Genomic DNA, 17,181 nt, shown 5'->3' on the forward strand with positions numbered 1-17,181 from the left:
AAAACCAGCTGGAATTAAAACTCTGCCCCACCATCCATCTATGGACACAGATAAAGCCAGCCATAAAGTTAACAGGAAACATCTCCACCCCCACCCCGGCCCCGGGGATATGCTGCAGCTGTAGTGTTCTAATAACTCCCTTTGGGCTTCCCTGGTGGCGCAGTGGTTGAGAGTCCGCCTGCCGATGCAGGGGACACGGGTTCGTGCCCTGGTGTGGGAGGATCCCACATGCCGCGGAGCGGCTGGGCCCGTGAGCCATGGCCACTGAGCCTGCGCGTCCGGAGCCTGTTGCTCCGCAACGGGAGAGGCCACAACAGTGAGAGGCCCGCGTACCCCAAAAAAAAAAAAAAAAAAAAAAAAAAATAACTCCCTTTATGGGTGACTAGGGCTATTTTACTCACTGAGAAGCTTAGTTGTCAAAAATCATGGGCTTTTGGAAACTTTGTTATTTGAAATTATATCCATAAGAATTCAACAGGGAATTCCCAGGCGGTCCAGTGGTTAGGACTTGGCGCTTTCACTGCCGTGGCCTGGGTTCAATCCCTGGTCGGGGAACTAAGATCCTGCAAGCCAGTGCCACGCGGCAAAAAAATAAATAAATATAATAAACTTCCTACTCTTGCCTGTAAGATGTAAGTCACTTTGACACAGACAAGAAGCCTCCATTTCCAGCCCTGATACAGAGCTTTAGATAGTTTCTAGACACAACATGCCACATTTGTCTTAACTTTGTAGTTTCCAAGGAAACAGGACCCTGAGACCACTTTGCAGTCCAGACCTGATGTTGACTCATTTATACAAATCCCTTCTTTGCTCTCAAGCTATTAAAACACAGCTTCACTTAAATTTCATTCAAATTCCTCTCCTCCCCCAAATTCTATAGCTCGATCCAGCTCCTTTTTGGGGACATGGTCTCTTTCATTGCAGTGAGTCAATAAACCTGACTTTGGTTTGTCCCTGGTGATTGGGTTAGGATGGAGTGGTGGGTGATGAGTGGATGGATGGATGGTTGAATGGGTAGATAGATAGATAGAGTGAAAATAGAGGAAAACTTCATTTAGATTGAATTCAGAAAGCCCAGAAGAGAGAGCTCTCATGCAAATACCACACACTGCAGCCTGCATAACCAGAAGGAAGAAGGGAGATAAAAATTATTTTAACAAGGTCTGCTCATATAGAATTCTTTGTACAAAATTCTCTTGGTCTCAACTTCTTATGCATGATGATAAGAATGTTACTTTTTTCCTTCTGGGACAGGAGAGTACATTTTTTCACATGGGAATTTCACCTCCTGGTTTTAAGAAAAGGGAGGATTCCTCCTTGCCCCAGCAAGAACCACTAACCACTGCTTGCAGTCAACAAGAAACCACCACGGGGACTTCCCTGGCAGTCCAGTGGTTAAGACTCTGTGCTTTCAATGCAGGGGGCGTGGGTTCGATCCTGGCTGGGGGACCAAGATCCCACATGCCCTGTGGCAGAGCCAGGAAAAGAAAAGAAAGAAACCACCACAACCTCAAAGTCTTGTTCTTCTCCAATAAACTTTTATTCAAAACAACCCTCCCCAATTTCCTCCTGAAACCTAATAAAAGCTGACCTGCTGTCCACCTCTTCGGACTTGCCTGTGGTTCACCACAGCTTTCTCTGCTCAAACTGTAATTCTTCTGCTATTCCTGAATAAACTCACTTTGCTGGTAAAATAACTTGCTACTCTATTTTTTCAGGTTGACAATAGATTGAGGATGATAAAGCTAAAGCAATGGGGTGAACTGTTAACAATAAATCTGGGTAAAGGGCATATACAAAATATCATTTTTATTTGTGCAAGTTATTTGTAAGTTTGAAATTATTTCCAAATAAAAAGTTTTGGTTCTTTTAAAAGGGGCTGAATTGGTTTGGACTAGTTTTTAGCAAATCTTTTGCAGGCCAAGGAAGAATTTTTTTAAAGTAATTTATTTATTTTATTTTTGGCTGCGTTGGGTCTTTGTTGCTGCACGCAGGCTTTCTCTAGTTGCGGCGAGCGGGGTTTGCTCTTCGTTGCCGTGCATGGGCTTCTCATTGCAATGGCTTCTTTTGCTGCAGAGCACGGGCTCTAGGCGCACAGGCGTCCTGGCGTGCGGGCTTCAGTAGTTGTGGCTTGTGGGCTCTAGAGCGCAGGCTCAGTAGTTGTGGCACACGGGCTTAATTGTCTGCGGCATGTGGGATCTTCCTGGACCAGGGCTCAAACCTGTGTCCCCTGAGTTGGCAGGCGGACTCTTAACCACTGCGCCACCAGGGAATCCCCCAAAGGAAGAATTTTTATGTTGTGTTTTATATTGTAATTCAGTACATACTCAAGAACTCAAATTATGAGAACTATTTCTTTCCACTTTCTCTTCATTCTGATATTTTCTATGATTTCACTTTTTAAAAAATGGTTATGATACACCCGTGGAAATTCACCCATATCTTGAAACACTCTCGTAGTAAGATCTGAGCACCCATTACACTCTAAGCCTAATGGAATGTTAGACTCCGCCAATTCATGTTTTCTCTCCGTTGACTCGGGACCGGACTACATTTCCCAAAGTACCTCGGGGTGAGACCTGGCGGGTGGGGAGCCGCGGTCTGAGCTCTGATTGGAGACTGGGTGTGGTCCTCCAACTTGCAGGGAAATGTGGGCGATCCTCAAGTGGAGTAGGGGGCGGGGCTTGAGAGAGGATCTGCATGAAGCCCACGATGACTGCTGGGAAATGTTGTTCTGGGCAGGAGGTGGAGGGCCTGCCGCTCAGCCTCCTGGGATTCGTAGTCCTGGCAGGCCGGTGGAGCCCTGGTTCTTTATCTTCCCGCTGGGTCATTTCAGGCTTTGCGCCCTTCCTCCATCACTTCCCTGGGATCCCTTAACTCACCGAACCCGACCAACTGCCGAGGCCTTCTCCGGTCCGCGGCTCGGAGCTCTCAAACGGCAGATGCTCCACAGAGAGCCAAAAGAGGTGGCATTGGCAAACGCCCTCGAGAGGCCTGGGAGGGCTTCTTGGAGAAGGCAGCAGGGTTCCCATATGCAGACCGGAATCAGCCCAGAAAGCAGCGTACAGGCGAGCTGATCTGATGCGTTAACACTCCTTGCAAATGCCCTCTACTCCCCACCCCGGACATCTCTGTGCCCACAACTCTTTTTCCCTGAGCTAGTATGACAGATACTGACCAAACAGTGGCACCTAGAGTGATGGAAGGCTTGATGAGGAAAGCCCCCCACCCAATGGGAGCCCAGGTGAGTCACCCGACTGAGGCCTGGGGGACGCCAGGGAGGAAGAGAAGCAGTTAGAAATCCAGTTCATCTCAGGGTTCCCAACATGGCCCCACACAGGCATCTTCCTTCATTCAAAGAACTCCCACATGCCAGGGATGCTGGGGACGCAGAGCTGGTCATACCCAGCCCTGCCCCACAAGGGTGCCCAGTCTGACTGATCAGGGTTAGCTAGGTCATGAGAGGAGTCAGGGGTTCTGGAGCACCAAAGGCAGCACCTAACCCTGCTGTGGGAGCTAGGGGGTAGGCAGGTTGTTCAGGGTGACACATTAGCCAATTCTTGGACTTCTGCATATGCAAAGACAGTGTCTGGAGAGAGCAAGCAGAGGTGAAGGTGAGGTTAAAATAGCCGAGTAAGGATCAGAGCTGATGTTACAAAGGCCCCTCTGTGTCTGGCACTATTCTAGGAGGCAGATGTTATCACCCCCATTATACAGATGGGGACACTGAGGAACAGCAAAGTTATGTCTCCCTCAAGTTGCACAGGTTAAGTGGCTGAGGTAGGATTAGAACCTGGGCCATCTGGCTCCAGAATCTAGGCAGGTAACCATTGAACTGCCCCCAACCACTGACTTCCCAGAATTTCAGGTCTGTGAGGGTGGACCTCTCCCAAGCAATAGCAGACATCTGCCCTTTGATTTTCTGTAAGACATCCTGCTGCCCCACTGCAACCCTGGAAACAAGCTTAGAGGGGGGATGAATTTTGAGCAAAGTCTTCAGTCCCCTGATCGAAGCCTTCCTGACCAGAGGCCACCCCCCTTCTTCTGTACCTCCTATGGGGCCTGTGGGGCTGAGAAATGACTCCTAAAGGGAGTGGGTGGCTTGTGCTCCCCCCTTCTGGAGATGACAGAGTGGCTCATTCCTCCCACTGGAAGATCCAATGGTGACACTTTAGGTGGGTGGTGCCATGGCTGATGAAGGGGAAGGGACAGAGATGTAAGGACAGACAGGGTCACACTCCGATTCCTGGGCTCTGTGAGGATATCAGGGTCCCGACCCTGATGCCAGTATGTGGGGAGACACTCGGTGTTTCCAAAAGAGCTCTTCCTCCAAAGAGTGCTGTCCACAGCGCTGAGCCCAAGATGGGTCTGGGTGTCCTCACTGCCCCAGGGGATTAATGGTGAGGAAGAAAATGTAGTGTGTGGCTTATGCTCCACCATTTCCCAAATGCTCACTTTCCTGGGCTCATGTGAACATCCCAAGAGCCATACAAGGTAGGGATAATGTGCCCATGTTCAGAAGAGGAAACTGAGCCTCAGAGGGAGGGAGGGACTGGCTCATGGCCTCACAGGCAGGGAGTGGAGGATGGATCAATTGGGAGGGAGCCTAAGCGTCCAGGCTAGGTAGGTCCTCATGTTTGTGTCTAAACACATGCTCTGGAGTTGGGAGAAGGGGAAGGGAGTAGTCATGACCATAATGTCATGACTTTACATGACATGATGGTACCATCTGGTGAAACAAGTTTGAGACACACTAAAAAAAATTAAATGGGGGTCTTTCCTGCAGGACTTGTCAGAGCCTTTAGCTCCTTTGTGCCTCCCAGATCTCTTTGATCAGGACCAAGGCCAAGGCCTGGGACAATGACTGACAGGCCCTGGGTCCCAAAGGCCTTGAGTGGGGCACGATGGGGGTGGAGGCGTTAGCAGCGTGTGCACTCGTGTAGTCCAAACATGAGTGTGCAGTAGCGGATGACCGTGTGTACATATGTACGTGTTGTCCATCACTCTGATCTGGGGCTCAAACAATACCTGTAAAAGGGGGATGGGACCTTGCCCTTCCTGCCGTGCCCCGCAGAGAGATAAAGGCCAAAAGTGCCTCCACTGCCTGCTCAAGTCAGATTCCACAAGGCTTTATTGGCGCCGGACCTAGCCTGGTGCCCACCGCTTCCAGGAAAGACAGGCAAGGAAGGGCTCCCGGCCCCGCAGGAGCCCCCCAGGGATCGCCACAAAGGGCGGATGGTGGGATGGAGTGGAGAAGCGGGGGGCCGGGCCCGCTTAAAAGGGGAACTCGCAAACATAGTAGAGGCGCCGCTCGCAGTCGTGGTCCCACCAGGAGCCGTCGTCCGAGGCCTGCGCCACGCAGTTCTCGAGCGCGCCGCCGTTAGGCTGGTTGGGGCTGAGCGGGTGCGGCGCGGCGCTGGGCCGGGCGCCGGGCTCGGGGCTGGGGGCGCGGTGCCAGGCGAAGAAGGACACGCGCTGGCCGTTCTCGAAGAGGTAGAGGCCCTCGGCGCGCCGGTCGTGCACACCCAGCCACACGGGCCAGTTGTAGGGGGCAAGCGCCGTGCGCAGATGGCGAGTGAGCACTTCCATCTGCTGACGATCCGCCGGCTGCGCCAGGCTTCCGCCCCGCGCCACGCACCGCGCCTGCGCCGCTGCCTGAGCTTCGAAGTCGCGCGAGAGCAGGAAGCACTTGTGGCCAAGGCGCACCCCCTTCAGGCAGCCTGCGGGCGGGGCGGAGCGGAGGTGGGATTAGTGTCTCAAGGGCGGAGCGGAGGCGGGCTCAGAACCGCCAGGGGCTGGGAGATGGCGTCACGGCCGCCAGGGGCGGGGCCAGACTGTTGGGGCGGGACTGTAGGGGGCGTGGTGCGGCCAGAGTAGTTTCGGCTCAACAGCTCTGTGGGGAGCGTTCCACCCCACGAGCCCGTCTGCTCCCCGCATTCACCCTCCCCATCAGCCAACACACCCCAAATCTGCAAGAACACCCTCGCCCCTGACACCCAGGGTCCTCACGTCTCCTCAGACTTTTCCGACCCCCTTTTGCCACCAGTTCCCCATCTGACCCGGATCGTCCCTCTTTCCCCGCCCCGCACGGTGCGACTCACCCTCTAAGCGGCCATGCTCGCGTTCGGAGCGGCTCTGCGCCTCCTTCAGGGCTTGCAAGGCGTCGCGGGTGTCACCCGCCACCTCCCGCAGCTGCCGCAGCCCCCGGCTCAGCTCGGCCACGCGGGTGTCCAACGCGTGCAGACGGACGTGCACCTGGTGCAGGCCTGCGTCCAGGCCGGCCAGGCGACCCACTGCGTATGGACAGGGCGCACGCTGGACCGTGACCCTGGGGGCGGAGCCAGGGGACCAGAGGACCTGGAGGGACCGGGACCTAGGGCTTCTGGGGCGGAGTTGGGGTGGGGGTGGGGTACTCAGGACTCCTGGGAGGTAGGGGCCGGTGGCTCCGGGCTCTTGGGAGGCAAGGCCAGGGATCTGGAGCTCCTGGGGGTATAGGGGCTCCGAGCTGGGCAGTGGGCAACTGAAAGACCCCGGGGCAGTGATAGGACGGTTCGTTTTTGTGAAAATGACCACGGAGGCCTGGGGGCAGGGCGGAGCTAATGATTACTCACGGATATAAGTGAAGGTGTCTTCCGAGGTGGGAGAGGGGCTGGGGCTGAAGTAGGGAGTTGTGGTTGGTTCCTCCTCGCCTTCCTCCCCCTGACCGTCCTTCTCAGTCGCCCAGGCCCCTTTGCCTCCAGGGTTTCCCTCAGGATTTTCGTCCCCCCTCCTAGCAAGCAGTCCCAGGGCTTCCTGTAAATGCTGAGGCAGGGGAGGGATGGTCAGGGCCAGCCTGGCAGCTGCATTCTGACCCCCCCAGACACTCCAGCCACCCCTTTCCAGCTGTAAGCTGGCTCTCTGCCCCGAGCCCCTACTCTGAACCCGTCACCCTCATCCTCTGAGCCTAACCCATCCCTCCCGTCGCCCATTTCCCTGACCCTCAAATACGCCCCTCCCAAGCCCACAGTCACACAGCCGGGTCCCCCCACTAGAGTCCCAGCACTCCCCTAACTCACCTTCTGCATCAGGGCCTCCCTCTCCCGCTCCTCCTCCTGGGGGCTAGCGCATCCCCCCTCCCGCTCCCTCTGGGCTCCCCAAACTCCATGACTGAAGCCCAGGAGCTGGGGTACCACCAGAGCCCCGAGGAGCCAGGCTGCCTGCATCAGGCTGGGCTCGGAGCACCAAAGGCTGCAGAAGGATGTCTCTGAGGAGAGGGATGTTTCTGGGGACTGGAGTGTGTGCAGATCACCAGCCCCCTGGTCCGTGCCTCTCCCAGCTTCTCTCTGGTCCCTCTCCTCCCAACTCCCAACTCCTGTCTCGTCCGTGGTCCGTTGGTCTCCGCTCCTCTGTGTGTGTCTCTCCCCGCCTCTCCTGGCTCCCCCGAGGCCCTGCCTCTGTGGCCGGAAACCTCCAACGTTCCAAAGCTTGGATCCCGCCTGCCTTGGGTCTCCGCACACACCCTCCTCTTCCCACTTTCCAGAGCTTGCTTCCGTCCCGTCCTGCTCTTTCCTTCTGCCACAGCCAAAGTTCCAGAAGGTCAGGAAGAGGATGGAGCCGGCTCCCCAAGGGATCCTGGGGCAGAGCCTCTGCCCAGGAACCACCTCAGGGAGTTGTCGGGGCTGGGCCCTGCTCCCCTCTCTTCCCCCTGACCAGCGCTCAGGACAGGGGAGACCTCAAGGTCTTCTAAGGTTGTTATTACCCTGTGGCCACCGTGGCCCACACACCCTGTGGGAGGAGGCTTTCCCACCATTCGTAAGCTCTAGACCCCCTCCTGTCCCCAGATCTCCCACCCTGCCCTCCAAGCCCTTGCCCCAGATGCAAATGAGTGTCTGTGCCTGTCTGTGGGGACACATGCGAAGCGCACACGTGTGGCTGTGTGTGCAGCCCTAGAAGGTGGGGCTTTTGGATCCATCTGCCTTGCTTTCCTGGAAACCTCCTGCAGGCCGGGTCCTGGGTGGGGCGACGCTGGGGATTCCAGCTGTTCACAGCCCAGCAGACAGACCCACAGGGTGACGGGCTGGGGCAGAGGGGAGGGGAGGGGCTGGGTGGGTGGGGTCAGGAAAGCTTTTTCCGGGAGGTGGAGTAGACAGATGCCCGCTGGGTGCACAGAGAGCTCTGAGCATTCAGCAAGGTACCTCATCTCCCGCCTGGACCACTGCAGTCGCCTCTTCCTGCCTCTCCCCCTCCTTCCTCCCAAGCCCCTCCAATCCACACAGCTTGCCACAGCCAGAGCAATGCTTCCAAACCACCATAAATCAGATCACATCACTCCCCACTCCCCTGCTCCCCCCAGCTTCCCATCATATGTGGGAGGGAAGCCAAGCCCTGTCCTCTGCACAGGCCTGGCCTGCCCAGCAGTGGGGGCTGGGAAGGATGGGTCCTTTGCACCTCCGCAAGCTCATCACCCCCACTCCCCTCGCATCCTAACTCCCCCCATCCCGCCCCCACCCTCCACAAGCTCCAGCCACACTGGCCTCTTCGCTACTTCCTGAACGGTAAGCTCCTTCCCACTTCAGAGCTTTTGCGCTAGCCTTTTCCTCCTTCTAGAAGACTCTTCCCCCAGCTCCTTCTCATCATTGAGGTCTCAGCTCAGAGAGGCCTTCCCCAAGTTAGTTTATTCCAACACCTCATTTTATCTTTTTGGTTGAATCAAGACTGGCATTGCCTTGTTTGTTTGTTTACTTGTTCAGTGTCTGTCTCCCGCCAGTGAAGGCAGGCGTCTGTGTTCATTGCTGTATCCCCAGAGGTAGAAAAGGGCCAACTCCGCACGTAGTAGGTACTCAATCATTTGAGAGAGGAAGGAAGTAGTCTTTCCTGCGGGGTAACAGCTCAGCCAGAAGACTGAACACTGGATGGTTGTGTTTAGGTGGCAACTCGAGTTCCCCGTGGCACTGGGGGTAGGGGTGGCAGCCAGGGTAGAGGTGGGGAAGGCAGTGGAAGAGAGGCTGCAGAGGCAAGGGAAGCAGGAGGGCAGGCCATGCCCACTCTATGCCAGGCCCGTGCGTCATGTAGCCCGGCTGGTTGTGCAAGAGAACATGGAGCTCACGGGCCAGGATCGCAGGGCCCACTCTTCAAGGGAGAAAACCGAGGCTCGGAGAGGGGCCGGCTCAGCCTGCTGGAGGTGACCAGCGTGGCGGCAGCTAGCCAAAGCTTCTGGCTCTAAGCAAAAGCAGGGCATCTGCCCTCAGCTGCCGGGAGCCCTAGGAGGGGCCTTGGAAATCAACGCATCCAGCCTTCCATTTTCCGAGAAAGCAGAGGGCAGTGTGACCTTGGGCAGGCTGCCCACCACCTCAGAGCTTGAGCCTGTCTCAGGCACCCATGAAGGGCCTGGGGACCCCTCATTGAGAGAGAATACACAGGCCGGAAAGGTCTTGTAGGCCGTGGAAGGGTACACAGCCCCTCTCACAGGTGGTGCCAACACGGGCAGCTGTTCTCTCCCCAGGCTCAGCTGCTCACCACCTGGGCCGGTGGATGTGCGTCTGGAACCGGGCCTCCTGGGGCTGGGCCAGCACCTGCTCCAGCTCATACTGTGGTACCCGCGAGCCTGCAGCTGGAGGTGCACCCACAGGCTGCTTAGAACTGCCCTCTGCAGGTGCCTGTACTCTGGCTGGTGGTCCTGTTGGAGCTGGGAGAAGGGTAGGAGCCCGGGCTGCGGCGGTGCTCTCACCGCTGCCCTACGGGATCTGCCCCATCTCTGCGGGTGTATCCCATGCACCAAGGAGCTGAGCTGCTGAGATGGCTGGGGGTATCCGTGTGAGGAAGAAGGACAGGCAGCTATGGAGTGCCCAGTACTGGACCACAGCAGTCTGAAGACTCTGAGTCAGGCTACCTGTCTCTGATCCACCACCTCTTTCTGACTGGGTGACCTTGGGCAAGTTACTTAACCTCTCTGGGCCTTGGTTTCCCCCTCTGGTAAATGGGGATGGCACAAGTCTGCAGCCCAGAGGACTGGTGTGAGAAGCTGAAGAGTAAATCCAGAACAGAGCCTGGCGCACAGGGAGTGTTCAGGAAATGTCAGCAATAATCCTCACGGAGGGGAGCGAAGGCGCAGGGTCGTGCCTCTACATTGGCGTGTGCACACCTGCGTGACGGAGGGCCAGGTGGGTGAGTATGATGGAGATGCAGGCACACATCTCCCTCCATTTCTGTGTGTGTTTCAGGGTTCCGTGTGAGCTGGAGTTCTGAGCGAGCACAGCCGGCTGCGTGCCCGCGTGTGGGGGGTGGGTAGATGCGTGTGCGCTGCCGTGTGCATGCTCCGGCACTCGGGTGTGATATGTACATGATGTAGCTGGGTGTGTTCATGGTAATGTACACTCAGAGCCCTGCATGCCCTGGAGAGAATGTACGTGTGGAGATATCTGCAGGGGCAGGGCCAGCTAGTGACTCTCTGCACCTGTGCCTCGGAGGAAGGTGTGTGTGTGTGTGAGTGTGTGTGTGTGTGTGTGTGTGTGTGTGTGTGTTTGGGGGGATATGACAGGAATCTGTAGCTCTCACCATCCAATTTGGGCGGGGTAGAGTCTAGCATCAAATATATAATTGCACCCTACTGTGTGTAGAGGTGGTGGGGGCGATCTGGGAAGGGGCGGTCCTGGGGGTGCGAGGAGAGGTACCCTTGGGGGGCGGGTCCCCATCGTCGGGGTACAGGGGCAAGCAGGGGTGGAGTCAGGGTTCGGGGATCCAGGCGGCTGAGAGGAGCGGTGGGGGAGGGGGCGGAGCCGGCGGTGGCGGGGGGATGGGCGAGGTTTGGGGGCGCGGGGAGGGGCGATGTCTCCTCCGCCGGCTCCCGGAGGGAGGGGAGAGGGCGGAGGGAGGGGAAGGAGGGAGAGAGGGAGGGAGAGAGGGAGAGACAGGGTGAGGGAGAGACAGCGAGAGCGAGAGAGCGAGAAGCGAGGCAGAGGAGGCGCGGAGCTGGCGGCGGCGGCGGCGGCGGCGGCGGCGGCCGGAGGAAGAGGAGGAGGAAGAGCAGGCGGAGACGCGGCGCCCGGAGCCGGCCGGACCGAGCCGGGGGCGGGCTAGCTAAGAGGGGCGCGGCGGCCGCGGCGGAAGGGGGGGCGCTCTGCGGATGGCCAGGCCCGGCCCGCGGGGGGGGTGAGGTCCTCGGACCCCCGCCCGCCCCCCCGGCCCCCGCCCGCCGCCTCCCCGGGCCCGCTCGCCCTCCGGGGCGGTGGGGCATGGCCTGAGGGTCCCCAGTCTCCGGGGGGGTGGGGGGTGGGGGGAGGGGGGAGGGGCCGCGGGCGCCGCCGACCGGGACTCAGCAGCCCCGCCAGGCAGGTAAGGGGGCCGAAAACCGGGGGTCTGGGGGAACGGCGGGCCCGGGGCCGCGGGAGGGGGCGGGGGCGCCCCGGACGTCCTTGGCTGAGCGCCGGGCTCCCGGCCCGGGTGTGCGGTGGGTGAGGAGGGGAGCGTGGCCCCGGGCGACGTCAAATTAGGTTACGCCCCGGTCCCCCGTGCCCCGTCCCAGATCGCAGACTTGGTGGGAGGATGCAGCCCCCATCCGCCGCCGGCGGAGCCCCCTGCCCGAACCCGCCTCCCCGCGCTCCTGGGCCAAGGGCTCGGTCGCTGTACCCGCCTCTTGGCCCTGCCCGGCCACTCCCCCACCTCGCCCATCCCGGCCCACCTCGGCCCCTCGACCGCTCCTGCGGCCCCACCCCTCGAGGCCCCTTCCCCGGGTCATCCCGGGGCCCGTCTCCGCCGGCGGAGCTCTGGGCCTTGGCCTCCTCCGCCCCCTGCGACCCCCTGTAGCTCTTGCTTCGCCTTCCAGACTCCTCCAGTCCCCTCCCACCCCTTCACAAGCTCCCCCCCATCCCACCCTGTCCCCTCTTCCTTCTCCACCGGCCGGCGCGCCCCCTCGGCTCCTGCCCCCGAGTCCCGCTCCCGGGTGCCCCCGCCCCCTCGCCCCGGACCGGGGCTCTCCCCCACCAGCTTCTCGGCCCGCCCCAGCCCCGGCTCCTTCTCCCCGCCTCTCCCCGCCTCTCTCCGCCTCCATTCATTCTCCCGGGCCGGCTCTCGGCCAAGCCAGCCGCCCCCCGTCCCCCCGTCGCCTCCCAGGGCACCCCCCTCTCCTTCTCCGCCCCCCCCCCCCCCGCCGATTCCTCAGCCCCGTCTCAGTACCAGCTGCGTGCCAGCTATTCTTAGCCGCGGAGCGTTTGATTCATGCCGCCCCGGCGGAGTGTGCCCGCTCCCTCCCTCTGGGCCTGAGGGGGAGGGGCCGGGGAGTCGGGGGCCGCCGCACGCGCGGGGGGACCCGGCTAGTTTTGCTTTCAGGCCACTGGCCACCCCATTAGTGCCCGGTTGAGGCTGAGGGTCAGCCAGGGTCAGCGGAGGGGGAGTGGCTGCCAGCCCCAGGTCCGGAGGTGGGATGTGGAGTGGAAGGGTAGGAGGAGGCCGGGGTTTCCGCAAGCGTAAAGCAGGGGCAGCTCTGCGGGGTACCTAGAGGGGGAGGGGGCTTCGAAGCCGTGGCCACCCTTGGGGGAGGGGTTGGCCTGCCCACGGTTAGATGCTAGCTCGCCCACAGCTCTTGGAACTCTCCTCCCCGCCACACATTTTGTCTTCCCTCCCCCAACCCCCCAGCCCATCCCCACTCCCCCAAAGTCAGCAGTACCCACCACTGCTTCCCGTCTCCATGGCAACGTGCAGGAGCCGGGCCTGGTGTGGGGGGGGGAGGGACAAGACCAGACATTCTGGTTTCCGGTGCTAGGGTGGGGGGGCGGGTGGAGAAAATGAGAGAAAAGGACCCCATCTGGGACTCACCCTTATAAGACTCCCTCAGGGGCAAAGAATAGTGGGGATCTGGAGAGGATCTCTCACCCCAGTCCCCCAGAGCCTCACCCCCCTTCTTAGCCTCCCTCCCAGCCCCCCAGTCTCCCTCAGAGTGGGGCCACCAGTAGTACCAGGCAATGCCGGTCCACCCACCCAGCAGCGCCAGGCCTCAAACACACTCACAGGTCATCTGCAGCCACCGTGCACCGACAGGGTGGCTGTCACCTGGACAGCCCTCCCAGGGCCAGCCTCCCCAACCCCCACCCCCACACCCTCTCAAGATGCCCCCAGAAACTTGCACAGGCAACTTCTTGTGGTCCCCTCGGCACACCCCTTGCACGGTACTCTGCCCCGTGGCACCCCCATCTCAGTGCCCCTGCCCCCTGGGATGGTTCCCCAGCAGCCCTCTGCACACATTGTCAACCACACTTCAGCGAAGTCACCAGCTCCACCCTAGGCTCAAGGCACCTCCCTCTCCCCCTTACTACATCTCAGCCTCACCCCAGTTATCCTCTCCCCCTTACTACATCTCAGCCTCACCCCAGTTATCCTCTCCCCCTTACTACATCTCAGCCTCACCCCAGTTATCCTCTCCCCATTACTACATCTCAGCCTCACCCCAGTTATCCAGGAGGAAGATGGGAGGATCTCAGGTGAGGGCCCTGGCTGGGGCCAGGAGGGCAGGATGCCGGTGGGTCGCCCACCTGTCTGTCCTCAGCTAATTTTAGCTGCCTTATCCGTGGCCTGGCAAAGTGGGCCAGTAGCTCCCGCGGTGATTCTGCGGTTTCTGGGACACCACCACGCTGGGTCAGCGGCAAAGTGGGGCGCAGGAGGGGCGGGGGGCTGCGAGCAAGGCCAAGGGCAGGGAAGGAGACGTGCAGGAAGCATGGCAGGGTTGGTGTGTGTGTGTGTGTGTGTGAGAGAGTGAGAGAGCGAGAGAGAGAGAGAGAGAGCGAGAGAGAGAGAGCGAGAGAGAGAGACAGAGAGGGGGGGCGGGGGAGAGAGAGAGAGAGAGAGCTAGAGCTAGAGCTTGGAAGCTGTAGGAGTGTCTGGGGGGTGTGTCCAGCCTCCTTCCTGCCTCCCTCGGGCAGGGTGGGGCGGCTGCCCTTGACCATTTGTCCACTGAGTGCGCCTGTGGCCTCCAGGGGGTCTGGGTTCCTAGTCTGACAGCCGCCCTTGGCCCCCTGCAGCCGCCTGTGATGCTGCCGTCCCCCGTCGCCCCGTGGCCCCATGATGACCCACAGCCCCGCGTCAAGCGAGGACGAGGAACGCCACAGTGCCAGCGAGTGTCCCGAGGGGGGCTCAGAGTCCGACAGCTCCCCAGACGGGCCCGGGAGAGGCCCCCGGGGGACCCGGGGCCGGGGCAGCGGGGGACCTGGTAGCCTGGCCTCGGTTCGAGGCCTCCAGGGCCGCTCCATGTCTGTCCCAGACGACGCCCACTTCAGCATGATGGTCTTTAGGATTGGCATCCCTGACCTGCACCAGACAGTGAGCCCGCTGGCCGGAGGAGGGGTGGGGCGGGAGGGGGACCCGAGCCTGCACGGGGAGGCCTCTGGCGCTGGGTGTCCTTACACGTGGCCCCCAATTTCCAGACCCCCACGTATTGCCCCCAACACCCACTCTGTCCCTGGAATCACCCACAGCCCCTTCCCACACCACCTCAGGCCCCTTCCTGTTGCCTCCCCCACCAGAAATGCCTGCGCTTCAACCCAGATGCCACCATCTGGACGGCCAAGCAGCAGGTGCTCTGTGCCCTGAGCGAGAGCCTGCAGGATGTCCTCAACTATGGCCTGTTCCAGCCGGCCACGTCGGGCCGCGATGCCAACTTCCTGGAGGAGGAACGGCTGCTGCGGGAGTACCCCCAGTCCTTTGAGAAGGGGGTGCCCTACCTGGAGGTGAGGCCCACAGCCTTCCTGGCCCCTTCACAGATGACAGAAGACACGTCCTGAGACACATCTGCCCCCTCCCCGTTTTTTCTCCCAGCCAAGACCTTGGCAAGGGAAAACCCAGTGGGCTCTTCTGGATTCGGGGGGCACCTAAGAATCAGAGCCAGAGAGGCCTGAGTTCAAATTACCGTGCCTTCTGCCTCTGACCGGTGGAGTGACCTTGGGCAAGTCATTTTCCAGCCCCAAGCTTCCCGTTATCAATCAAAGTGGGAAAGGATGCCCAATTACAGTAGGTATTCTAGAACCTTCCCCATGGGGTCCAGACTCCCTAGGGGTTGCAGTCCACATGCCCCTAGTGGCCTAGCACCGCTCTGCCCACCCAGCCAAGGCTCTGGGGCTGTTTCCACCCTGACCCAGAGTTGACTCCTGGCTCAGAAGGGGGTCCAGACCCCTGATTTTGAGTCTCTGTCTCTCCCTTTACCCCACCCCTGGCCTCAGTTCCGATACAAGACCCGAGTTTACAAACAGACCAACCTGGATGAGAAGCAGCTGGCCAAGTTGCACACGAAGGTGAGAGAACCCTGCTGACACTTGCCCTCCCACCTGGAGCTCCCTGCCCAACCATTTTCTCTCCTATCTCTTCCCAACAGCCCTCCAAGCCTTCTCTGCCTCTGCCAGGGTCCCCCACTTAACTTGGGATGCTGTGTCACATTTGGGACAACCCCAAGTGCCCCTGCTAACCCTACCATAGCCTTTTTTATCTCCTCTCTTTCCTCCTTGTGCGTCTGCTCAGGCTCACACCATTTCCACCTCGGTCCCACCTTCCTCATCTTTGGATTCTCCCCTCTCATCTCCTAGGTCCCCTGTATCCACTCAGGGCCCCGCTTCCTTGGCCTGTGACTCTGACATCTAGCATCCCTCTGCCTAGGGACTGTTTCATAGACACCCTGCAGTTCCCACAATCCCAGAGCCTAAATCTCTACCAGATCCAAGGATGCTTTCCTCCCCATCCACGTTTATCCTCCTGCTTCCTTGCCCTCCAGTCCTCAGACTATATGTCCCCTGCGTCTCCTCTGGTCCCCCCAAAGCTGGGAAGAAGCCAGGGGGCTGCTTTGGTCAGAAGTGAAGTGAAGGATCCTTGACACTTGGGAAGAAAGCTCCCAGGCATCTTCTCATCCCCATCCCCACTCCACCATGCATTTGTCTCTGTCCTCCCCAGAATATTCCATCCGTCCAGACCTGTACCATCCACTGCAGGTGCTTCCAGACACATACGGCCCCCTGGGTACCTGCAGTGTGGCAGGTCTGAACTGAGCCTTGCTGTGAGTGTGAAATACACACTGGATTTGGAAGACTCAGTACTCCCAAAAGTAAAATATCTCATTAATAAATTTCATGTGGATTACCTGTTGACACGGTAATATTGTAGATATAGTAGATTAAAAAGAGATAGGTCAGGGGCTTCCCTGGTGGCGCAGTGGTTGAGAGTCCGCCTGCCGATGCAGGGGACACGGGTTCGTGCCCCGGTCCGGGAGGATCCCACATGCCGCGGAGCGGCTCCGCGCATGGGCCATGGCCGCTGGGCCTGTGCGTCTGGAGCCTGTGCTCCACAGCGGGAGAGGCTCCAGCGGTGAGAGGCCCACATACCGCAAAAAAAAAAAAAAAAAAAAGAGAGAGAGAGATAGGTCATTAAAGTGAATTTGAATGTAATTGTTAAAGTGAATTTGAATGTAATTGAAAGTTCCCCTTCCTTTTAAAAAAAAAAAAAAATGGCGACTACTAGGGACTTTTCAATGACATGTGTGGCTTCCTGTGTATTTCCACTGGACAGCACTGCTCCAGAACCCAGCTTTGCTCCCTTCCTTCCTGACCGGCCTGTCTTCTCTTGTCTATGCCTCAGACGGGGTTGAAGAAGTTCCTGGAGTACGTACAGCTCGGGACATCCGATAAGGTGGCACGGCTGCTGGACAAGGGGCTGGACCCCAATTATCATGACTCGGATTCAGGAGGTAGGGTGGGGGCCGGGCACTTTGGGAGGGCTGGAGAGTTAAGAACAAGGCCTAGGGGTTGCATGTGACCGGCCTTTCCCGTCCGCCCCCACCAGAGACCCCCCTGACGCTGGCTGCCCAGACAGAAGGCTCTGTAGAGGTGATTCGAACCCTGTGCCTGGGCGGGGCCCACATCGACTTCCGGGCCCGGGATGGCATGACAGCGCTACACAAGGCCGCGTGTGCCCGTCACTGCCTCGCTCTCACGGTGAGGTGCCAGATCCTCCCGGGACCCTCCCCAGAGCTCAGAGGCACCCCCAAATTACCATGTTTCTCGCCCAGACTGCATTGGGCCAACTGACCCAGACCCTTCCTCCACCTCTCCTCCATTGCTACTCCTCTAACTGAATCTGATGCCCTCCTGGGACCTCCAGGAGCGCCCACCCGCCCCAGCTCAGGGCTCACGATCAGCTGTAGTTGATGGTCACATGGACCCTTGCCCTACA

At 59.3% G+C, this 17,181-nt stretch overlaps 2 protein-coding genes across 4 annotated transcripts in view; one reads left to right on the top strand and one right to left on the bottom strand.

The window, feature by feature from the left end:
- Positions 1 to 5,112: 5,112 nt before the first annotated feature.
- CLEC11A (C-type lectin domain containing 11A) lies at positions 5,113 to 7,419 on the bottom strand. The gene is made up of 4 exons (XM_032612880.1): positions 7,059 to 7,419; positions 6,615 to 6,804; positions 6,105 to 6,296; positions 5,113 to 5,723 (listed from the first exon to the last, which is right to left on the bottom strand). The coding sequence occupies exons 1-4, from the start codon at positions 7,203 to 7,205 to the stop codon at positions 5,278 to 5,280; spliced, it is 975 nt and encodes a 324-aa protein (XP_032468771.1). The 5' UTR covers positions 7,206 to 7,419; the 3' UTR covers positions 5,113 to 5,277.
- A 6,441-nt stretch (positions 7,420 to 13,860) lies between these two features.
- Positions 13,861 to 17,181, top strand: part of SHANK1 (SH3 and multiple ankyrin repeat domains 1) — a 43,422-nt gene continuing 40,101 nt past the window's right edge. For 2 of the 3 annotated variants that reach the window (XM_032612624.1, XM_032612625.1), the window contains exons 1-5: positions 13,861 to 14,289; positions 14,493 to 14,696; positions 15,186 to 15,257; positions 16,588 to 16,696; positions 16,792 to 16,943. In XM_032612624.1, coding sequence (XP_032468515.1) covers positions 14,032 to 14,289; positions 14,493 to 14,696; positions 15,186 to 15,257; positions 16,588 to 16,696; positions 16,792 to 16,943 — 795 coding nt within the window. In that variant the 5' untranslated portion in view covers positions 13,861 to 14,031. Of the gene's footprint in view, positions 14,290 to 14,492; positions 14,697 to 15,185; positions 15,258 to 16,587; positions 16,697 to 16,791; positions 16,944 to 17,181 lie in introns of those variants that run through there. The other variant, XM_032612626.1, reaches the window with a different exon arrangement.

The sequence above is a fragment of the Phocoena sinus genome, chromosome 19 (assembly GCF_008692025.1).
Source record: "Phocoena sinus isolate mPhoSin1 chromosome 19, mPhoSin1.pri, whole genome shotgun sequence".
Taxonomy (NCBI): domain Eukaryota; kingdom Metazoa; phylum Chordata; class Mammalia; order Artiodactyla; family Phocoenidae; genus Phocoena; species Phocoena sinus.